Genomic DNA, 25150 nt, shown 5'->3' with positions numbered 1-25150 from the left:
ACAAACTGCCATACTGTACCAATGCAATGCATGGGGACAATCACAGAAATAGCTTCTTATACTTGACAGTATATAAAGATTTAGGTTGTAAATTATCACAAGCCCAGGGAAAAGCAGCAAACTCCCCCTCTGGCCCTATCCCTTTATCCCTACATCTGACCTCTCTAGCAGAGCTAATCTTGATCTCAGTCTGTTCTTTGCTCTCCAGCTGCTCTGAAACCTCAGTGGCTGTCACTTTGGATGTTTGCAGGGTGTTCACCAACTGCACATCATCCAGCAGTGAGCCACTCGCCTCATTCAGCAACCTGTTTGGAGTAGACACACAAGCAAATACAACATAAAAAACCTGAATAGATAAATCCAGAAAACACTGCCAAAAAGTGTTCAAAACAGTCAGCTAAACCACCTGAGAATCTCATCCTCCAGCTCTTGCAGGCTTTTCTTGCCAGAAGCAATGCTGATCACCAAAGAATCCTTCTGTTCTTCTAGCTCTGGACGCTCCTTACGCACCACAATTCCCAGCAGTTGAGCTTCCAGTCCCTGCACCCACACACAATCCCACCCACAGACAATTTAAGGCAATGTCTCCCAGGGTTCCCACTCTTTTTAAAAAAAATTTTTTTAGGACATTTTCAGTGACGTCATATGGGGATGACATCCTAGGCTAACAAATTACTCTAATGAAGTCTCTTTTAAATCATATGTGTTAATCTATGATGATATTTTATAGGTACTTTATGACCAATTGATTATTGACAGCTGTCACACTCTCCTAACCCCCATCCCCCCCCCAATTCGCATGCAGTTCAGGCCATCAATGTCTGACTATTATTAGTATGCTACAATAAATAATAAATAAAAGACTACAGAGTGTAACTAAAAGAGCAATTAAGCTTTACTCTAACAATAAAAAGTAAGCATCATTAAACATTGAAACACTCCAGAAGAGCCGAACACTGTAAAACTCACACTAAATTAAACTGAACAAGGACAAATGTCTGTAGCCATTAACTTTACCTTTTAATCCAATAAAATTAATTTTGGCCTGCTAACATTCAGCATGCTCAAATGACACACACACACACACACACACAAACTATAAGGCCTCTTGACACTTTCTTAATGTAAATAGTGCAGGCAATCCTAGAAAAAACTTTGTTTTTAATGTTAAATGGTGAGAAGCAGCACATACACTTACAGACTAGCAATACATATGCTGCACTCTGAATTTTGTTAGTAAGCATGGCATCCTAGGCAGTAACAATCACAGCCAAAATTGTTTGATGTTGTTCACGTTTCAGCTACTCCCCAGTTTTGTGGGGGTCACCACAGCAGGTCCAAACATTCCACATACTGTATATGCACAGGTTTTATGCCGGATGCCCTTCCTGACACAACCCATTTTACCTAATGTTTGTAATTTACACATTTCAAATGTTTTTCTGATCTGCCAGAGCGAAACCTGCTAACACCAACATATAGGCCAGTTTGGGAACCGACATGGTGACAGAATAAAAAACAAAAAACAAAAAATCATCAACAGGGCAAAAGTAAAAAAGTTCACCAAATGAGCCATTGTAATGATAGTTACAACTAAGTACTGTTACTTGTTCAGTTCCATTTTTAGTTTATATTTGTTTACATTTTGTCACACTGGCTCCATTAAAAGTAGCCTATACTGAATTAGCTGTTTGCCACTCAATTTCCATGACTTTACTATGACTAGAAAACTGGTCAAAGGTTTCCATGTTTTCAGGATACGTGCAAACCCTGTTCACCTACTCTCAAAGTGCATGTGTACACAAATGAAGCACTGTACACAATACTGACCTAGAGATATAGAGAATACACATTAATTCACAGACATACTAGCATGTACACACAGTCATACCTGCTCCTTGACAGCAAAGTTGACTATGGTGGTTTTTGCGGAAATCTCAGGTGTGTAGTGGGGGTTAGACAGTTTGGTGGTGATGTAGAAACGAAACTCTGGATTGTACTCCACCTCCCTATCACCCAGCTTCATCAGTAGCCTGCTGCCTGGAAAAGGAGCAGACAATTGTACATCCATGGATTCAGGCATGCCCTCAAATTTAGCTGAAGATTTTGCTTACAGTCAGATTTTTAATTAGAAAATTTGTATATGCGTGTGTCTGACCTATCCGTGTCAGGGACTTGTTGAGAACTGGGTTGAGAGAAGGGTCCAACTCCTCATGCACATTCTGCAGCAACACAGGATTCCCAACCTGGATGGCATTCTCCAGTACCAGTAGGTAGTCTGGCATTTGAAAGTCTATTATCTTAAGACCCTGCACACATGGGCACGCATACACGCAGGAAGACAGAAAGAGCAATTAACTGTATATGACCTTTATTTAATCAGGTAGTAGTTGATCAAAATCTCTTTTTTCAATAGACACCGGAGTAAAGCTGGAGGGATAGAGCAGAGATAAGACACACAACAAAACACAGCCTGTCACATGCAAACGCATCAGAAACAATCACATATTTCTCTAAATGTTAAGAAAGAGTAGAGAGGACGTAACATGGAGCAAAGTCATAGTAGTCAAGGGAAAACAGAGAGGATGTATAAACAACTATAAAACATCTTTCTGGCCTGTGCCTGGCTTTCCACTACTGATGCCTTACCTGACATCCAGCCAAACATTGCTCAGTGCAATGTTTTTTTGAATAACAGCTCAAGACAATGTGGTGTCAGTTTTACTTCTTTTTTAGCATTTTTCTAGTAGGGCCTCAAAAATGGCTTAAGGTTTCATTTTAGGCGTTTAATAAACTGATTGCCTTCCTTGTTGTTCCTGTTAAGAGTTCAAGTTACAGCTGCTTTGATAAGAAGGAGGAAAGTAGAATTTGGGAGATGTTGCTGGTTTGACGTTAAACTGTATGATTTTCTTTGGGACAATATAGATAACTCTAGATAAACATTAATATACATTTTAAGTTGGGGTAGCAACTTACCCCTTGCACAAAGTGTTACCTGTTACTACTGTTTTTGGCACTGTATTTACTATTATTATTATTTTTCATGAATCATAAGTGGCATTAAAGGCAAATCAATATTTAACACTATTACCTGCAAAGTTATTGATTTGTGTGGAGGATATGGCTGCATCCCCACTTCTCTGGAAATTCCGTTTCTTTTGCAGACATTTAAATATCCATAATTGTTTCATAAATGTAACTAAACAGTAAAACCTTACTCTTTCCATTTCCATTCTCTTGACCCACTTCAGAGCTTGGCCTTGAGGGTCCACCATCAGTGGCCATCTTGACAAAAAAACAAAACAAAACAAAAACAAATTAACTTGTATTTAGAGTATAAAACACATGTTGTACTGCAACACAAGAAGATTCATATCTAATACAAACAAAACCAAAATATTTAACTTGGTAGGCTGTGCTTACCGACTACAGCTCATTTACTAAGTCATTAATCAAGCTGTGGCTACATATACTGACCGGTTTCCGTGGGTGACGATAACGCCATTCTCGGTAGAGAATGTGTCAGAGGGCAGGCCTTGAATGTTCCAATTCCTCACTACTGTGGGTTTGGACAGAAAAACTGCAAAACTGAACCTTGGTGTGCATGGGATCTGTAAGTCTGATACCTGAGGAGAGGGCAAACAGAAAGAGCGAAAGAACAAGAGAAAGGAGAAATTTATAAACAAAGTGAGTTTTTTTTGAAAATGCAAAAATAAATGATTTCAGTTTAATATTTTAGAAGGAAACTCTTCTTTCATGACTAGCTAGTAATGGTAGCTAGTCCTGAATGTTTGTGTGTGTATTTGCATCTTACCTCCTTCATCCACATGGCAAGCAGCTCATCTCTATAGTTGGAAAGGAAAGGTCCCATGTAGGACAGGAAGGATGCTGCTAGCAAACAGTCTCCTATGAGGTATCCCAAATTCTCTTCAAGGCCCTGAATCATTCACAAATACAGATTACACAGAAACACACACACACACACACACACACACACACACACACACACACACACACACACACACGATGGTGTGATTTATCTATTGCATGACTTGTTTGGTTCAAAACTACCTCAAACAAACCACTAAAAAGAAAGTAAAGGGATTTTCATTTTTGGTGTGTATGTTAATGAGTGTGTGTTTGGCCTACAGCAACTCTCTGCTCCCAGCGAACCCTCTCTCCAGCAAGTCCCTTCACCAGTTTGTCAGCTCGGTCTAGTTTGACCTCCATCTCATCTGATTTGTTCTTCAAACTCTCCTTTATGGCCAGCTTCTCATCATGCAGCTTTTTCAGCTCATCTATCTGTGCAGCCACCTGCTCACACAGACACACACAAAAATAATATTAGTGATATTAGTCTTGTTATATGTAAATTGAATTTACAATAATGCTACTTTTGCACTTGTATATAAATTAGTTTTGACTTGACATGAGCTAGTGTCTAAACATCTCTTAGTTTGGCTGCTAGATGCACTGGGCTCTGTACCTCTTGTAATTTGTTCTGGGCCTCTGCCACTGCAGCCTGCTTCTCTGCGAGCTGGGCCCTGGCAGTGCTCACTTGGGCCCGCTTTGGTTCCACCACCCTGTAGGCACATCCATAAACCTGGAAGAACAGTATACACATCTATGGATTTAGTTTTCCTTCCTAATTTACTCACTTTGTGCTGCTGCTATACTGTAATTTCCTTTATGTGTACAGCTTATTGTAGATTTGTGGAATGTGTATATTATATAAAAATTGCACTGTAATCTGCATGCATTAAATAAATAACTATTACAATAATAATTCATTACAAACTATTATGTGTGCTTGTGAGTTTATGGTGACAAGTGTGTGTGTGTGTGTAGGTTTGTGCCCCCTACTTACCTCCATGGCTCTGACCCACATGCAGAGAGACTTGGCAGCCAGTGACACCTTTCCAATGACCTCTGGCTGGAAGTCATTCTGTCTGCAGTAGTGACCAATCTTCTTCAACACAAGGTCTGATATATGGTTCTTATCAAAGTTAACTAATATTTTGATGAAGTTGGCCTCACCTGCCAAAAACATTTGAAGGTTACATTGGCCTACAAACCATAAAAATCTAAATATTTTTGCCCATTTCCTCTTATATGTAGCTTTCAGTTGGACTAATTTCCAACAAATCATCATTCTCAAAGGGAAAGACATGCTGCCCCAGTTTAGGTATTTGTTGTGTTCTCCCCCAAGTTAACTTTTTTATGTTATCTATTTTTTCTGCAGCTGTGTGGTCAGCAAGTGGAAATGCCAGTTTCACCTGAACTGCTTCTGTCCATGACCACATCTTGTGCCTGAAAGCCAGCTATAAAAAAAAAAAACCCTCTCATATCATGATGAGTGTCAGCAGAGGAAACAGTGTCAGCAATGCCAAAAGGTATCAAATGGCCTTGTGGAATAGAAATGTTTACATTAACTGTTCATTATCTGTGCAGTCACCTGTTTGATAAAAAGAGTGCACAGAAGTGCCCTAAATTACCTTGGTTTTGTTTCTGTTTGTCCAGGTATACTGAGGAGGACTGCATCTTATGACAATTTTAATCACAATCAATTGTCATAATAGCAAAACTAGAAAAGTAAGTCCATGCATAAAAAAGCAGATTTGACACAAAGAAAGAATGAATTCTATCAATGCACCTGCAATCTCCTTCTTCCCAGTTAAATCTTAATGTTTCATAATGTAACTGTCTGCTACTGTAACTGTCTGGTTTTATTCGACTCCATTTAGTGCACTTCAGTTGTCCCAGTTATTTTGTTTGTTTGCCAGACTCTCCCTTTATCTATCCCTAAACTCTGCACTGTTGTTGTCTCTCACCCAGCTGTCTTTTGGCCTCTGCCCAGGTAAGCTCTTTTCCCAGAAGGGTCATGACGGCCTGCATCACTGTCTCTACCAGTGCTGGGGGATGGCCACAGGACTTGATCTCTGTCATGTCTTTCTTATGCAAAGACTCCAGAGCCTATATGCAAAAAAAAATGTGTAGAAAATGTGTAGCTGTAAAGAGACAGGGTATACTGCTCGCCAGGTCACTTTAAATTTTAATTTAGACAGACAGAAAGCACACACTCAAACAACAATGCACTTACATTAGTGCAGAAGAGAAATAGTCAAACATACTGAAAGATCAAGCATTGCTACTCATCAAATATCAAGAAAATGAATGAGCCTGACACAATGAGCAAAGTCAGAAAAGCCAAAACTACCAATAGACAAAGTGACTAGCTGGATTAACACAATCATCAGCACAGAGATCTACCTTCACAGCCTCTTCCAGGACAGGCAGGGCCTCATCCAAGTCTCTCTGTGCATTCTCAGCCATAGCTTCACACTGCAGTTCCTCAGCACGGATTTTCTCATTGTTAGCAGTCACCGTCTCAAAACACACAAACACACAAACATAAATCAATGTGTTCATGACTATTACTATATAGAATACTATATCTCTTTATTAGCCAATTACCATGCACCCTTCTAAACAAAAATCATTAATTTCCACTTTCTCTAATCCAGTAAAATGACTGGGTGTCAGGTGGATGTGAACCATGTACATGTAATTATGCTAATTAAACTATTACTTTAATCTGTTTAGTAATATGTGTGCATGTAAACATGTTTGTGGTACATACTTTCTGCTGCTTGTCAGCCTCTCTCTTCTGCTGCACAATGTCAGACAGGTACTCGTCACACTGTTTCTGGAACTCAGCCACCTGCTTCTTGGCCAGCTCGAGCTCTATAGACATGGCCTCTACCTTCTCCCGTGTGTCACAGAGCTTGAAAAGGCCGTTACGCAGCTTGCTCACCTGCTCCCCCAGCTCACTGCGTTTCTCTGCCAATAGCCTGGATGGATACAGACACACATAAACACAATTTGAAGACTGACAAAGAGACAGGCGTTTAATAAATTGAGTCGACAGACAGAGTCATTTATCAAATGAAGGGAATTAGTAGAAATCAGCCAGGTGGCAATTGTAAAGTGAAAAACGTCCACACTAGAATTAATTAGATTAGTGTTATACTTCTGCTTGTTCTGGTGTAGTTCTATTCTGATACATATAATATTACCTGAAATAATCCGAAGGACCCACACTAATGTGAACTTTTTGCATGTACACTCATACTCAGAGCCTACAACAGACCTGGTTCTGTGCAACCCTAAAAACACACATGACACAGGGAGAAAGGCTGCAGGTGCCTACTTCTTATATCCAGACACCAGCTCCAGGTAGTTGGTGGGTATCACATAATTATGTCTCATCAGCTCCAACTTCATCCTTTCGGAAATCTTTGCTACTGACTGGTGTGTGGTCACAAAGACACTGGCAACCTTTGTCTGGATCTGCAACATAATGCAGCATAGGTAAAAGCATTGATCTAACATTTAAGCAATAGCAATACAACATCATGTGTATTTACTAATTATTCACTCATGTGGGGACTGATATGAGTGTCAGTTCAGAGTTACAGATTTTTATTTTCTAAACAAATCTTTTCACAAGAGTTTTTATACAGTACAACTAAACCTTTTATAAAGACTGGTTCTATAATATGTAACCAGCTGTTTATACACCAGGTTCACAGTGTGAAATAAAGTGCTTGCATGTAGAAATATGTGTTAAGTGTGTGTGCATGCATGCCTCACCCCCTCCAAAGATCCCAGATCCAGTCCATCCAAGTATCTCTCAGCTACCTCTAGCAGAGCATCTTTGGGCCACTCAGAGAACCAGTCAATCGTAGTGCAGTTGACCAGCGCTGGGTACTGGAGAATGCGGTTCCTATTGGAAAATCCCTATCTTATTCTTGTATAATTTTATGATATAATAATGCCCATTCTTGAGGACACAGGGCACACAGCTGAAGAGACTAATGAAGCCACCTTGAATATGCTTCAAACTCAGTCAAAGTAATGATCCCTTTTGCTGCAAAGGCTGCTTTTCAGACATGTACCTTAAAATGAAAGCACACTGTAAACAACACTGGCTAGTTTAGGCAGCATGGCACAAAGGCTTTTGAAAGTTCCAGTAAGGTATAAAAGCACACGCACAAGACCTACAGTGTGAATCAGTGAGCTAAGTTGGTTATTTGGTGTAGAAGGACTCCCTGAGCTCTTGCAGTGTGATATGGATCCTACTAGCAGGTAGTGGTTAGAGGGCCAGGATGGCTCATCACACAAACAGTGGTGATTAGCTCTGGGTAATAGTGCCTCCCAGGCCAATTACTGGCAATTGTGTGTAACCACTACCATGTGCTGGTGCTTTCTGTCACTGCATAAATAAAATGAAATGAATGTTCCTTGTTTTATGTGACCCTGTGTTGTTAGGGCAACAATGTGCCTACAACCTACTAGAGAGAAGCTGCTGAAGCACAGGAGCTGTTCAGCCTGTAAGAACTGCAATATGAGTCATACTGTTCTAATTTCCATAAACTGTGTGTCAAAAACAGAGATATTATGATCTAGCATAAAGTATAATAGAGGGCACAGTATGGTATAGGAAGCAGTATCAGAACGTACCTGAAGGGCTCTCCGACTGGGCTCATGCAGAGCACTATGTGTAGGTTGTTCCTGACTCGCTCTATTAGGTAGCTGAACAAGGCATCAGGAGTCTCCACCACTTTGTCTTTCCTGGCCGACTCTGACAAAGCCCTGCATATCTAGATGGAGGGACACATTAGAAAAAGAGTTAATCAACCCATGTTACTTACTGACTTCATAAAATAAATAGGAAAAAGAGGAGAGGAGAGGAGAAAAGAAGACAGAAGAGAAATATAGCCTTGAGTTAGGTTGAAAGACAGGAGGCCAAAATACAGTACATGAAGCCAATACAGACCTCAACAAACTCATCCTGCTTGTAGAGGTTAGGCACTTCTCCAGAGCTCAAGATGTTATTGATATCTTCAAGGAATGATTTGTCTACAATCTGGGTGTCATTAAACAGGAAAACAGCGGGCTTGTTGTCCACACCAGTCAAACGGTACAGCTTCTTGATGTCTGAAAGCAAAGACAGAGAGAGCATCTATAATGTAGCTTTACAGAAGACGGGATGAGAAGAACTAGCTGTACAAAGGCAGAAATACAGTAAATGATCAAAAATCAGATTCAGGTGAATCAGTCACTAGATAAACTTTGTCATGGTTTATAATTAATTGTTATCATTTCCTGAGAAGATTAACTCCAGAATGGAATATAATTATGATTTTCCTTTCTGTGAATCTAATAGCAGTGTGTGTGTTTGATCTCACCTTCTCTAAACTCCTGTTTGTGGTACTGCTTGGTGACTTCCACCTGGAAAACCTGGTATTTACAGATGAAGGCAGCCATTTTACACAGGCTCTGTTTACCAGATCCCCCAACACCAACCAGCAACATGTTGCCCCTGAGCTGACCAATCACCCGTACAATGCGAGTTACTGCGGAGGGACCACAAAAATATTACCTATATCATATGTTTTATCTGAAATCTTTATAGTATTATCATAATTATCCTATATGTGTCTTTTACACAGAGTAAGAATTTCTATCATCTGCTTACATATTTTGCCATCATATTTGCTTATGTGGCTATAACATTATGACATTTATTTTTTCCTCACTATTTTATAATAAAGTGCTAATTAGTGTTCTAATGCTGACATACCATAGAGCTTAACAGAACTCCAGTGTGACTGAAAATACCAGCACATGTATACAAATCAACACTACATTCAAACTGCTGTCAGTCCATGTTGTCTCTGTAATAATGTACTGTTACTGATTTGCAGCGGCGTGCAGTAGAGCGGCACACTGACAGCAGTGTGCTGAGGGGCTTTTAGCTGCACCTCATGCTGTGCTTTTCAAAGGAGCTTCAAACTGGGCTTGAATCAGAAAGCTGGCAAACAGTGAACACAGCAATCAGAGTACTGCAGATGAGGACCTCTTATATTGATTGTGGTAATGTAATGGACTGCCTGGACCGAATGTGACGAGTGGAACTGAAACTGTGGGCACATAAATCAGGGGATGTACCATTTAAATGTGTAAAGGGGTATGTTTGGATGTGTGTGTTCTCAGACGCACTGTGTTCCATGGCGTCTCGTTTTTTTTGAGCACCAGGCTCATGGGCACTACACTAGAGGTCAGGTTGTAGTCTTCCAGCTGGGTTTCCATGAACTTCTTAAGGGTCATCATGTCCAGTAGGTCCTCATACACATGAAACTCATTCAGGAAATCACCTGACACACACACACACACACACACATACATACACAATAAAACACACAAACTCAGATCTTGCTCTGTTATTACTCAATTTCATTATACAGTGTCCATTACCAATCTCATTATCTTATCTAAGAATATTTTTGCAACTTTGGTGTGACACTGAAATTGATGTGTGTATATATACACTCATTGGCCAGTTTATTCGGTGCACATGTACAATTGTATGCACTTCAATGCAACGCTTCCACCTTAACATCTGTGTAACAATTTCACCATCACAGATGTTAAGGTGGAAGTGTTGCAGTGAATTGCATACAATTGTACATGTGCACCGAATAAACTGGCCAATGAGTGTATGTGTGCACAGTCATAAATGTACCAAATATTGGCAGTTGTTTGTTAGGGCAGATGCTGTGGAATGTGAGGTCAAAGAGTGAGCCCAGTTTCTCTCCCATCAAAGTATTAAAGGCCTCGATGTCACTGTGATTTACAAGCCGGTCTGAAAAAACCCTGAAATCAACAAAAACAAAACATAGAAAACAAATATTATACAGTGTATACACAAGTATAAATCAAGTACAAACCATTCCAAAATGGGATATGCCCTTGGGTTTAGACCAGGGAAAATCATGCATAATGACACTGTATGTCATAATGAGGCTAAAGCTATGCTAACTATATCACCTGACTGTGAGACGGTTAAGGAGAAGGTGAAAAATTGCCCTAGGTTACCTGAAACACTCATGGATCCACAGTCTAGTGATGGTGTTTTTAGTATCATGGAAGTGTGGGTGAGCTCTTAGTAGACCCTGAAACACCTACAGGAAATGGGACAGGAAAAAGACAGATGCATCTAGCATTTTGATTAGCATAATATTTAGGTATTTTGAAGTATCCTCATAAAGATCGTTACCTAAATTACTTAACTAAAAAGCTTAAGTTCAATAAGCCTTCTGTTAATTTAAATAAAATTCTTTAGTTAGTGAACTCTCTCTATCAGACTCCTGCTGTGTTTTCCTGAATACATATTTTAGGTAGTGCACGTATAGATGTGTTGAGGGATACTGATATTGGTCTTGTATACCTTGGACATATCCCTGAGGTTGAAGAGATAGTGTATCTTGGCTGGAGTGGGAAGAAAATGTGCTGTAACAGCATGATACAGTTCTATGGTGGCCTGAGTCAGAACCTCTCCAATGAGATTCACCGTCTTAAAACCCTGTAGCTTTTGCTTGATCACGGTACTGAAGATCTGCCTTATCTGGGAGTCCTGCATGCAGAGGATAGGTTTGTTCAAGTCTGGTACATCTTGTAAATGACACAGCCATGTCGATGAAATACAAATATTTAAAAATTGTTATGGTCAAGAGAAAAAAAATCTTCTAAGGGGTGTAACAATTCCATTTCATATTGTCCACTTTGCTCAGTCAAAGGGAAGGCAATTCAAGTGTTAATGTTTACTCCCTGAATGCAATATTGTTCCCGTAATTTAGGAAGCAAATTTATTATGTTCTATATGGCATGAAATGATTCAAGTACAACAATATGCCATATTCTTAAAAAAACAGCCTAGATTTTGCAATGTACAGTAAGATGCTTAAAGATACTGCTGTATAATAATAATAATAAGGTCTAGACCTTACTTTGTAAAGTGTTCTGAGATTATTTTTGTTGTGATTTGGTACTATACAAATTACTTATTTGACATATTTCACTGCCTGTTTAAGTACAAATAAATTAATTACTAGAATAGTAAAATAGAACAGGACAAGACAGAAGACATACATTAGGAAAAGTCATATTGATGAGGTTGAATCGACTCTGTAAGCGGCCAGAGATGTGAGTCCTCCTTCCACCAGGGGGTCCCATGGATGCCAGCAAGAACATGTCCTAAAAAAGTAGAGAGACACACAAAAACACAGATGCAACAGAAAACAGTGGAGTTTAACAGGCACTTAGTAACACACACTTATGAAATTAAACATATTTCACATGTAAAGCTCTGGTTCCATGAACTAAAAAAGGCAGGTAAACGAAAGGAAATTATTAGAGATGCACAAGGAAAACAGTGATAAATGATAACATCTCAATCTCACACATACCATTATCTAAATTCCGTTTCTCACCTTAATAGACATTTGGATCTGTTTCTGCCGGTCATACCAGAAGCCATAGTCGATCCAGAGGCGCAACAGCTCCAGCGGTGGCTGGGAGCCAAATGGGTCATGGGCTGGCATGTTGAGGTCATCCAGGAAGCACAGCAGGTGCTTCCCACCGGATGGCACAAACACGCCTTTGGTTCTCTTTTCTATTCGGCTCTCCACAATGGCCTGGATATTATTTGAGGTGGTCTGAACAGTGGTAGACACACAGAAGGAGAAATTAACAAAAAGAAAAACAAAGACAAAATGGTATGTTTCACTGTTTCTCCACATGCAGAAGCCTTCTGAAACATCATTAATGTGGTAATAAAATTCTCAGCTGAAAACAATATTAGGAAAAGATACTTAAAGGTTTATTATAAAACCTGGATGTACACATGTTTACACAGTTACATGCTTGTATTTGTGTATAGTCCCATAATATGTATATCTGTTTAGCTTACTTTAGCATACTAGCATACTTTTGTATAAAATGATGAGTAGAGAATGGATCTGGTTCAGAGTAGTTGCTGGGAAAGTTTGGTGATAACAGTGATGGATGTGGAAGAAGAGGGTGGAGGGCTATGTGGTAGGAATTGTGGTGATGGATAGTGTGGATGGTAAAGGTGGGGGTGATGAGTGCCTCCATCATCCCTGGCTCTCTAATAGCTGATTCATCAGTGCTATCCACCACTGACATGATTCAGCCTAATTGCATCGCCCAAGAGCAATGCATCACTTTGACTGTAACTGTACTGAAACTGAGATGGAAGCTATTCAGAGGTGCAACATGGTCAGATGGAGGTAGATACTCTCACACACACACACACACACAAACACACACACACACACACACACACACACACACACACACACACACACAGAGAAATATGTACAAGCACATGTACACTCAATACCTGTGCTCAGTCAAGTCCATGAGTAAGGGTTACTCACCCAAAGATGTACAGATGAGCTAGGTGTTTGTGATTCTTCCACATGTGTAGTACTGTATCTATACATTATACTCTATGGCCATTTGTCTGAAAGCCTAGTGTTCATGCATAAATAAATTCATATCATGGTAGTTATATTTTAAACCCAGACTATTCCAATTAAGCTTTGAAGAACTTAAGCTCTGAGTAAAGACAAGACAGCAGACACTCATGGAAATAAAGGGAGACAAATCAAAGATTAAAGACCTCCTTAAACCACTTACATCATCCCTGTTACAAAATGCACACATTTACCTATACTTTAATCAACCCTTATTGACTGCATTACTGTGTTTCTTTACACACTAAATCTAAACCCAACCCTCATATTAAGTATAAATTGAAACCTTGAAAAAACTAAGCAGACACACAGACCATGCAAAGGCACCAACCTGTGAAGACATGTTGACAGTGACGGCAGCCCATTTGTTATCAAGGCCCTGCAGGACACTCTGAGCCACTGAGGTTTTACCGGTGCCCACTGGCCCTGTGAGAAGCACTGGATACTGACCCAGCACTAGTGCCTTAACCAGGAAGTTGTAGCGAACTGTGTCCACTGTGGGAACCATAATCTTATAGAATGGAGCACTGCAGAAGAGGCGAATGGGTAAATGTATTGTAGATGTTAGTGGCAGGTTATACAGTATCTCACTGTACTTATTCAGTTTCAAAAGTGAAAGTAAAGTAACTGAATTGGTATGGAGTGACACATGCAGTATATTTTTAAACAGCTGATGTAAGGTGCATATAGTAAGACCACCTGAGTGTTACCTGTCATTGTAGCGCCAGCCCTTTGGCAGCTTTTCTTCAAAAGAAGCCCACTTTTTGTTCTTGGCGTCCACAAAGTACTCATAAACTGTGTCCTGAAAGAGTTTACATACAAAGTTGAGAGAATTTTGGTCTTTGTTAAGACAGGCACTTGTTAATGTCTGCTGATGGAAAGTTGGCATGCACAGTATATCTTGTTTGTCACACAGACCTTACATCGTATCAGTATTTCATCTGTGGTCCATATAAAATGCATTGATGCAGTCAAGGCTTGCAATTCTAAAACGATGTACACGTCGTATTGATATGGTGTAATGGTTAGTGCAGTAACTAGAAAAATAGATGAATGTCTTTGTCTTAGGGTATCATTTGCACAAAACAAGACTAACCTTTTAAACTCTCATGATATGAATCTACTGTCATTATATCAAGCTACATTTGTGATATCATCCATGTATAATGAATAAAAACAACTTCCACCTGTCTTTTGGTATTATAAATAGCCTGTAGGATGCCAAAGCTCCTCAAATATAAACAGCTCCGGAAGCCGTATTTTGCAAAACATAGCTGAGTCACAGCAGTTAGAGCCTACTATACTTTTAACACTAGTCAAGGAAGCAAACTAGTGAAAAGAGAGAGCGTGTCATTTGACTGATTTTGTATGTCATAAATGTGCAAACAAAAATTATGCTCTACAGAGGACCTTGATAGGGAAGGTGCCATCCATCTCTCGTAGGAAGATGTCCATCTTCTTGCGCCCATCCTCGTCAACGGAGGCACAGATTGACCAGATAAGGCTGAAGATGAACCAGAGCTCCACCATCCTACCCAGGTTTTCTGTGTCTAAAATATTCACCTGGAGAAAGGGAAAGAAAAAAAATACACTGTTTACACACTAGGCATGCTTTAGAGATGATGTCAGTCTTTGTGTTGGGCTCCACTTACTAATTAAAAGGAGAGGAAACTGGTTATTTACTGCTTAATTTCAGTCACAACTCTTAAGACAGTTAACATCGTCACCAATTATCATATACAGTGGGGGTTACATATTGCAGTTGATCTGTCCTACCCCATTGCTGGATGTGGCCAGGGAGTCATAAAGACGGCAGAGAGAAACCACTCCATTAAGTTCAGTGATGGGAAACAGTTCCTTACAGTTGCTCTTCTTAAAGTTCAGTGTGCTCTCTATATATTTCTTAAACAAATTCTTTAAATGGCCAACTTCAGCCTGCGGAGAAATGGAAGAAAAAGAGCACCAGAGGGAGAGGGAAAAGAAAGGATACCAGAAATATAGATTACTTACAATATGTTCCTCAAACAAACTTGTTCATAAAAAAAACTATGACTATGAGTTACTATGAGTAAGCGCATTGTACCTTATGTCGCTTGTCCAGCCAAGACTGAACAAAAGGCTTCCATCCTAGATCAGTGTAATCGTTATAAACCATCCCACAGCGAGACACTGTAGCTGGAGAAGCCATTGCCAGGTTCTCCACTTCAAACAGCAGAGACACCTATGACAAAAGATTTTACACGCACTTTTTCTGTTGTGGTCATTTTAATGTACATGGTTGATCATGATACAGTACTATAGTAAATAATTTGCTTCTGTTTATTTATTAGTCTACCAACAAGACAAGTGTACTGGACAAAAGTAGTTTTCATGTAAGATCATCAGAAAGAAATTTATGTAGCCTATTGATTTAGATTTTATTGATTTTGGTTTGGAGCCAATCCCAGCTGGCATTAGGTGAGAGGTGGGGTATAGCCCAGACAGGTAAGCAGTCTATCACAGGGCGGACACTTGGAGCCAGACAACCACACAGACCCACACTCACTCCCAGGGGCATTTCAGAGTCGCCAGTCAACCTAAACTGCATGTCTTTACACTATGGGATGAGGCCAGAGTGCCCAGAGAAAACCCCCACAGGCACAGGGAGAACATGCAAACTCCACACAGAAAGGCAGCAGGTCAGCCCAGAACCTTCTTGCTGTGAGGTGCAGTGTGGATTCACTCATTTGATATAATGGAGTTCTATCTGCAGCGTGAGATGGCCATGAGACATGTGCAGAAAACGCTTCCAAAAATATTTCCAGTGTGTTTTACCAGTTAGCCTTTCTTTGTGCTTGTATCTTGTCAGATTTACCATACAGAAACCAAAATGGCCCAGTTTGTTTGTAGAATTTATAGCTGCTTCCCAAAACAAAACTGCATATTCACTTTGGCACATTACTTTCCATTTGTGTCCTCTGTTGATTTAAAACATGAATTATGCCTATGCTAAATATGCTCATCATAATTCTGCTGTAACACAATGTGTACATGCTCATACATTAAAAAGTCTTTTTAATGGAAGCCATTTTGATATGTCACAGAAGAAAAAGCACAAAAGTGTAAAAGATATGATTGGGTGCTTCAGTTTTAGGGTTGTGGTATTGTGCACACTGGCTCACTGTCACGGTTTAAACTTACACTGAAGCCATCGTTAATGGTAACCTGTGCTTTTCCTACTATGACAAGTCATAATGTCTTTACTGAAAAAAAAACATCAGTCAAGTTCTGTTCTCACCTGTTCAGGCATTGAGATTCTCTCTCCATTGATGAGAGTGAGTACCTTGTTGTCATCCATAACTGAGTTCATACTCTCTATCCACAGGGTATCAACAGGCCCGTCAAACACAATCCACTTCTCATCCGGTTTCTCATCTAAAAAATGGAGAGGAGAAAATGGCAGAGAAAATGTGACATAAAATGATACATACATAAAATGATGATATGTAAGGACATAAGCAACGTTTACTATTTTAGCATTACTACTTTAAAATCTATTTAGAGTTTTTTAATATATAAGGCATGTGCATAAATGTTCTATGAGACCATATAAAATGGTGTGTTTTCACATATGCTACATGCAGTTTTGACAGCAATGAGTGTATTTAGAGCCAGCACCTGCGCAGGCGGATCTCATGAGAGAGGATAGCACTCCATCAGTCCACTCACTGGTGGAGAGGTCATTCTCGCCATACAGCTCGCCCAGGCTCAATGCCTTGGGGTTCAGAGGATAATCCTGTTACAATCAAGACATAAAAGACAAAATGATTAAAGTATGATGACAGATCATAATTAATGAAGACAGTTTGTCTGACACAAAGCCTGAAATAATGTGAACACTATTCATGAAATATTTGCATCCTTTTGCTGCATAAACATTGTTTGGCTATGATTTGATTTAGTTTTAGATTGAACAGTCCAGCGCTTAATTAGCTCAGCTGAATAATGCATCCCCAATCTAATTCATGCAAATATATAACGTTTAGAAAAGACAAGGTGAGTTTCAGAATTAAAATAGTGCCCATCCAGATTGTCCATCCCACAGTGGTCCTCAGATTATTTCTTAGTCAGAATGCTAGTCCCTGGGTCAGAATTAGTTGGAAACCCCGTGCTACAGAACAAAACACCCAACTGACAATTCACATGCCTAAACGTCATCTACTCTGGCTAAATCAGGCTAATTGTTATCAAACTGTCACTAGCACTAGCACACATTTCAACTGCTGTTTTAGCCACCAAACATTTAGAATAAGTTTCTTTCTCTTATAATGTATCTTATGTATCTACAGCATCCTCAACAAGTCCACTGTGCTTCTGACCACAACACAAGGTCTGGTCTGAGGTTAGTGCTGAATCTCCTCAGGAATTATGAGCTGATTCCCTAAATCTGCTTTGCCAATCTCTCCCTGCATTTTGCTGGTCTGCATCTTGTCTATTCAAAATGATTTGCTTCCTGCCTATAAATAAATAAGAAAATATAAATACTGATTGTCTAAAAACATCCTAATACACACACACCAACACATTTTCACTGTTGCATGAATCCAATATATCAACATGTCATAGTGGATATGTTGTGGAAAGTATCAGGCATTTAGTGCGGCTATGGCTTTGGGATAAAAGCTGTTTTTAAGTCTACTTGTGCATTTTTTAATTACCCTGTATCGTCGGCCAGAAAGTAGCAGTTCAAATAGATTGTGTGCAGGTTGGGAATGATCTCTGAGAATGGTATGAGCTTTATTGAGGCAGTGGGTGCTATACAATTCTTCCAGGGAGGGAAGAGGGCAGCGGGCAGCACACACCCTGAGGATTTGCTGAAGTGATGCTACACCTGAACACAAGGGACATGTCGGTTAATCTAGAAATTTTGGGGAGATGGAAGCACATCATAAGTTGTGCCTAGAATGAATCTGATCCTTCCTGCCTCCATGTCCCACATTTCCCTCCAACTAAATGGTAAATGGACTGTATTTTATATAGCGCTTTTCTCACAGTGTGTTGCACTGGCCAAAGCGCTTTACAGGAGATCATACACCATTCATCCATTCACACACCGATGATGACAGGCTGCCACGTACCGCCGCTAGTCAAGCCACCGGGAGCAATTCGGGGTTCAGTGTCTTGCTCAGGGACACTTAGGCATGCGGGGAGACCGGGAGTCGAACCACCAACTTGCTGGTTAGGAGACGACTGCCCTACCTCCAACTAAGTTTCTTCCCATTTCATCCACTGTCCCTGCTGAGCCTGGGAGACTGCCTTTGCACATCCACCTGCCTCTTCCTGCCTCCTATTCTCCTCAATAACCAGCTTCCTCATGTCAGCTGCTGCTGCTCCTCTATGCTCTTAATCCCATGGCCTGCTGTCTCAAGCCCTGAATCTGCTCTTTATCAATAAGAGCACTGTTGGAATCAGCTCCTCGTTTATACAAAAGATTTTATCTGACAGCACATCTACTACTACTATTACTATACATAAACTATTGAAATGCCCCTTGATTTCTCTAGCTTCACCTTTATTCTAGCCCACTTTAACTTAGCCTTCAGCTTGTCCATTAGACTTTTGGTACATGGTGCTATGGTGGCGACAGTTGTCGTGCCATCCATGTACGCTCTTATGGGTGGTAACTGTTGGCCTGACAGAAGCCTTGCTCCTCCTGCAACCCATCTAGATGCCCTAATAATAACCTTCACTGTCATTGTACACACTAGCGATGAAATTGTGCATCCTGCCATGATACCTATCTCCAGTTGCTGCTTGAATACTGGTAGCCTATTACACAGTGTGATTTCATTCTCAGCTTAGAATAAAATCTCTGCAGGTCATTTACATCTTGTTTTGCTACTATACATTACTGGAATCAGTGCAGGCCTGATTTAAAACAGCTTTACACCCACCTGGACCATATGGAAGCCAGGCACTCTGTTCTGGTGCAGGGCTGTGAGGGCATGTTGCAGGGTTCTCCAAGTAACAGTCTTAGCACTGCCCGTCTTGCCTACCAGCATGGTGGAGTGTCGAGAGTTTTTGGTTTCATAAAGTTGGATGACTTTGGTCATGGTAAAAGGAGTCACCTGCAAACCTCTCTGACGAAGCTCCACTTCTATGGCCTCCTTCAACTGCAACCAAATGACAACAAAAAGATATACAGACTCTTAGCGAAGGTAATACCCTGAGCAATATTGCAAAATGTACAACATTATGATATTTTGATGAGTCAAGGTCAAGCCAGGTTGAATATATGCACTACTGTGCAAAGGTTCAGTCATTTTAGTTGTTTAGATTTTGATCCATCATGCAATACCATCAGGGAGGTGTCTGATCTTTCCTACATTCATTAAACACCATAAAAATAAGCTAATAAATACAACCAGTCATGAGAACTATCTTCAAACATAAGGAGAACAAGGAGTCCTGCTTCTATTTACTGCACATGAAGTTAATTGATGAATAAAAGGTATACACAAAATTTCTGAAAACATTTTCACTTTACAGCATAACACATATTTGTTATTCTATGCTGAACAAAAGAGACACCCAGATGCTGACTGAAGAACAAAAGCAACTATGGAGACCGACAGGTGTATGACTGACAGCGAACCAAACAAGCAGACAGGAAGCGTTGAACTATACAGCAGGAAGGGCTGACCCCCCTCACAGAGCCTCCACACAGAGAGGGGAATGACAGCTCTGCTCTAGGTGTCAGAGCAGATGGCTCAACATTCATTAGCTAGTAATAGGGGAGCCTCCCAGACAAAATAATGACACTGTCATTATTACACTATACAGTATGAGCTTCTGCCCGGCCAAAGGACTCTGGCTGCTCCTTTACCTCACATACAACCAAGAGCACACACATACTGCATGCTCAGATACCTAATACTAAAAAAGATATCAAATGTGTGGGCTATCCTATCTCTCTAGTTCTTTTTCTCTTTCTTCCAAATGAATTTTGGTCTAAAAAAGTACAATCTGTTGAGATGAAAACTATAAAATAAAAGCTGTATTATTAATCTTGCATTTGTGTGCTGCGTGTGTGCTCTGCATATGATAATACTAAACATATATTTACATTACATACAGTATACATACATCACATACATCTGTTTATCAGCATTCATAAACACTCAGACATGTTTGTGGGCATTCAGACACACATGTATGCAAACAAACCATAGTTAAAAAGGGAGACAATGCCAAGTTACTCGGGTGGCATGCTGGTGCAGTGTTTAGCACTAGTGCATAAAGGTTCCAGGTTCAAACCTCGCAACCGACCGGGGTCTGTTCTCCTCATCCCTGTGTAGTTTTCCTCCATGTACTCCACAGTACAAAGACATGCAGGATGGTTGTCTGTCTCTACTTGTACGTGTCAGTCCTATGAGACACTGCCAACATGTACAGGGTGTACCCCGTCTCTCAAGGATAAGATGGTATAGATGATGAATGAACAAATGACTCAACAGCTGCAGTGTCAGCAGTGGTGCTCACAGTAAATATTGTCTAACTCTTCTGAGCATTCTTGTTTCAGCATTGGTAAGAGTATTTTATGTATATTTTGGTGCTACAATGAAATTTTAAAATGAGGTGTACAATGACCTCTGGGGGCAAATGAGCTGCAACTGAGCCACACTTCCTTTTGCATGTGTATGTACAGTACTTGCTCAAATAAGGAAAATCCTTCTTGGTATTTTGCAGATAAAGAAAAAGGAACTGTCTAAGCAAACAGAACACTACTTCTCTACAGATATGCTGAGCTTGACTACTGACCTAGATCAGCTTACCTTGCCATCATCTATAATGGGTGTTTCCACAGCAGGGAACAGGTCCTGGGTGATCCCACTGAAAAGTGGCAGGTCTGTAGAGGTCAACTTAGCAATGTTCATGCCTTTCATAGCCATTAACAGGATCTGAGGAGAGAGACAATGATTGAGTCAGTCATGACAGCTTAATTCTTACTGAATTTGAAAGGGAAAGACTCCTAGTTGAGTAAAAAGTGCTGGTTCTCTTGTGTTTTTTGACACTGTAGATACAGCAAGCCAAAGAGAGATAACAGCATGACTTAGGTGCAACTTAGTCATTTTATTCTTAAATCTCTACTTTGTGTTATTAGACAGTGTTTTCTTGATTAGCTTTAAAAATCTTGCTTAGCTTTTAAAAATCAGAATCCTATCAGAAAGGGATCTCTTAATGGTCAATATGAAAATGTATAAACATAAACATGAATGATTACAGCAAGCAAGTGTTCATACGTATACTGTACACCTGACTATTATATTAAGACAGGCCTATCCTTTGAAAAAGCTTAGTATTTCATAATGTTAGTTTGGTTTATTTTACATAATGTTTGTAATTTCTTTTAGTTTCTTGGAGCTTGCGAACAAATGTTTATGTTAGTTTATGTCTGTGTGTTTAAGGTTTCTCAGACGCTCTTAGCAAATCGTCAAACCCGTTTTATTGGTGTGAGAGAGTGAGGAAAAGAGAGAGAGAAAGAGAGAGCAAGGGAGAGAGGCCTACTTCTTCATCAGGAAGGTTGGGGCAAGAGCGACGCTTCTTTCCGGCATAGCGGACCAAGGAGGTGAGGGCACGCAGGCCAAAATCATAATGGTCCTGTTTAGACAGCTGCTGCACCGCGAGTGAGTACAGGGTGAAAACCTTTTTAGCCAGGAGCTATGAAAGCAAAGATGAATACAGAGGTAAAGTAACATCCAAACAGGAAAAAGAACAAAGAAGAAGCTGAGGGAGAAGAGTAAATGTCAGCTAAAACAGAATTAGTTAAACAATTAATAGGTGTGGTTGTAACATAAGTCATTGGACATAAATTCATCACCTCCCATTCTTTGCCTCACTGTAAAGACACATTTCTTATCATATATCACTTCAACCACACAACCAGCTTGTACTGTAGCAAAACAGAATAATGTAAACTGAACACATCAGTGAGCATTCAGTGTGTACAGTGTAAAAATAGCACCCAGAATCCATTACGTGGATACAGTACGTTAGTATGTTAAAGACAAGGCTTTGTTACTGCAAAGTGAGAAAGAGAGTTGATTTGAGGCTTTCTTTTATTTACATAGACAATATCTTTATGTTCCTTAATTCTTCGTCAAAAATCAATCAAACATATGAATCCTGGCTGTAGAATATTGCTGTTGTTCAGAGTTTTGCTGCACAGAATCACCATAGAACGTCACCTGTGTTTGTCAAACTTCAGAACACATCCTGTACCACAGATGAATAGACCATGATCATCCTCCAATTTTCCCACTTACCATGTTGCTGTACCATGATCCAAAAACTCAACTAAGATTAACCTTACTTGAATGGCTTTCTCATTTTTCCCAGCACACTATTAGGACAAGATTTCCTTGAGTTATAGTACCTTGCAGTTGTTGAAGCCCTCTGCAAAAAGTATGATCTCAGCAATTAAAGTTGAGTCTGGCACCACCATGGAGATAGGTCTGAACATGGACTTAAGGTTGTCTGGAAGCTCAGTACGACCAGCGTAACCTAGGGAAGCAAAACATTTACTGCAGGCTTTCATGACAGAAAACATAGCAAAACATCATAACCCACTTTTGTCTATTTACAAATTATTCAAATGTAACTATCTCCACTAACACATGGTGACATAAAGTGCTGTGCATGCATTTACATATCTGTGTGGACCTACCTGGATTCATGGTGATAAAGATGCCACATGACCTGACCAGACGTATGTGCTGTCCATCAAAATGGAACGTGGAGAGTCCAGCTGAGAGTGCAGAGAAGATGGAACGTATCTGCTGGGCCACTACCGACAACACCTCAAGGTTGATTCGGTTGAATTCATCAAAGCACCCCCATGCTCCTGTCTGTTCAGGGTAGACACAATGAAATAGGTACATATTTGAAAGCTAAACTACATGAAGAGACAGTAGGAAAAAAAAAACCCAGACTAATAAAAAAAGCTTGATTTTCCCTAACTGAAAGTCATCTTGTGATGTCTTTAACTTACAGACTTGTTGATTAACTATAATTAGTTCCATCATCATCATCATCACCATCCCCATCCCCCATGTCATCACACTTCCCCTTCTCCCTACCTACCTGTGCAAGACCAGAGTGCATGCGTCCCATGGATTTGTAGTCTAGTCCTTCAGAGCAGTTGACTACAATGACATACATGCCTAGGGCTTTGCCTAAGTCCTTTACTGTCTCTGTCTTCCCAGTACCAGCTGGGCCTTTAGGAGAACCCCCTCGGTGGAGATGGAGTGCTGTAGTCAGGGTCATGTAACACCTGGACAGAGTCAAACAGTGAAGAAAGAGGAAGAGAATGATGTTAACAAACTACTGCAGAGAAATACAGTACCAATACCTGTTCCAATGTGAACTACACACACACGTTTGTTTTCTTCCTTGTGAGGACTTTACACTGACTTACAGTAATTTCCTGAAGACTTAACCTTAACCATAACTAATACTTGCCTAACCATAACCCTTACCCTAACACTTAACCTAACGTAATGTAACCTCACCCTATCCTTAAACCAAGACTTCACTCTAAAATGTAAGGGTTTATGTTTTGGGGGCTTGCTTTTTGTACCCATAAGGATAAAAGTTTCCACGATGTAACTGTGTAAACAAATTTACTTCCCCAAAACATGAATAATATCAGGCCACACATAGACACACACACACACACAAAGTAACTGGCACTAGTCGTTTTTCTGTAACTGCATGAGACAAGGTGTCATCATGTGATAGGCAAGTGTAAGATTTGAATCTTATAGGCTTCATTGTTATTGGATTGTGTGTAAAAATGTGTGTTGTTACATCAAGTGTTTTATATGCTTGAAAGAATAAATCAAATCAAATCAAGATTTGAGTCTTATAGACTCTAGTTACTTTATTACTTTTCATACCTTTAGTTTCCTTTCGTTACCTTTCATAACTTTATTCTCCTTTAGTTACTTTTCATCCCTTTATTTTCCTTGCTTATATATATTAAAACTGAATTGATGACTGTCAAATTCTACTGAGTTGGAACTTTGGAACTGTATGCTGTAACTTTGTGGAGATATAATGTCTGCATCTTCATTGTAACCAGGTGGCTTGATTTACATCTACACATAGACCTGTTGGTCTGATTTACATCTTCACACAGGCCTGCTCAGCCTTTTACAGGTCTGGCTTCTAGCACATGGTCAGCAAGCAGGCGTGGGCAGTCATAGGTTGGCCTGCTCACGCCTATGGCCAATAGAATTAAGATATGTGTAAGTCCAACCCCTGTTCCGGGTGGTCTCTGCCCAAGAAGATAAATATAACCAGAAACAATGGCTCGGGGCTTTTTGAGAACAGTTTTCCTGTGGAAACTCTGTCACTCAGAGCCCAGCGCTGTATAGCTTTACCATGTGACCAGGCTCTGATTAAATTTTCTGTTGATTTTATAATGTCCTCTTCTGTCTTCTCTTCTTGCGCTTTCAACAAAAGAACTGGGTTTTTCTAACACAAGCTAACTGTAGCTTCTGTTTAGTTAATTACATAATACACTAATCAGAGTACAAATCTGTGCTTAGTTTTCAAAAAAGAGTTGTCATTTTGCTGTTTCTTACTCAGTGTCTATATGAAACATAACCATAGAGGTTTTTGACATAAAATAATTAGATTCCTTAAAACTTAATTAACTGATATGTGACAGACTGAATGATGTGTTGACACATTTGTTAATTGGT

The 25150-nt window shown here is 40.0% G+C and overlaps 1 protein-coding gene across 1 annotated transcript in view; it reads right to left on the bottom strand.

Moving 5' to 3' along the window:
- Positions 1–25150, bottom strand: part of dnah2 (dynein, axonemal, heavy chain 2) — a 73480-nt gene that overhangs the window by 19372 nt on the left and 28958 nt on the right. The window contains 38 exon segments of the mRNA XM_020620488.1: positions 161–305; positions 407–540; positions 1892–2040; positions 2159–2309; positions 3219–3285; positions 3478–3626; positions 3815–3937; positions 4150–4314; positions 4487–4603; positions 4868–5037; positions 5832–5973; positions 6271–6387; positions 6641–6851; positions 7211–7350; positions 7654–7786; positions 8524–8663; positions 8840–9000; positions 9252–9419; positions 10066–10090; positions 10093–10220; positions 10589–10719; positions 10942–11027; positions 11294–11479; positions 11995–12099; positions 12336–12560; positions 13735–13930; positions 14114–14205; positions 14814–14966; positions 15180–15338; positions 15487–15624; positions 16681–16817; positions 17061–17178; positions 19337–19555; positions 21218–21343; positions 21951–22103; positions 22819–22946; positions 23110–23290; positions 23526–23715. Coding sequence (XP_020476144.1) covers positions 161–305; positions 407–540; positions 1892–2040; positions 2159–2309; positions 3219–3285; positions 3478–3626; positions 3815–3937; positions 4150–4314; positions 4487–4603; positions 4868–5037; positions 5832–5973; positions 6271–6387; positions 6641–6851; positions 7211–7350; positions 7654–7786; positions 8524–8663; positions 8840–9000; positions 9252–9419; positions 10066–10090; positions 10093–10220; positions 10589–10719; positions 10942–11027; positions 11294–11479; positions 11995–12099; positions 12336–12560; positions 13735–13930; positions 14114–14205; positions 14814–14966; positions 15180–15338; positions 15487–15624; positions 16681–16817; positions 17061–17178; positions 19337–19555; positions 21218–21343; positions 21951–22103; positions 22819–22946; positions 23110–23290; positions 23526–23715 — 5458 coding nt within the window.

Source organism: Monopterus albus, unplaced genomic scaffold, assembly GCF_001952655.1.
Source record: "Monopterus albus unplaced genomic scaffold, M_albus_1.0 scaffold238.1, whole genome shotgun sequence".
NCBI classification, from domain to species: domain Eukaryota; kingdom Metazoa; phylum Chordata; class Actinopteri; order Synbranchiformes; family Synbranchidae; genus Monopterus; species Monopterus albus.
Note: the sequence above shows the minus strand (reverse complement) of the source record. Positions and strands in the feature narration are given on the sequence as shown.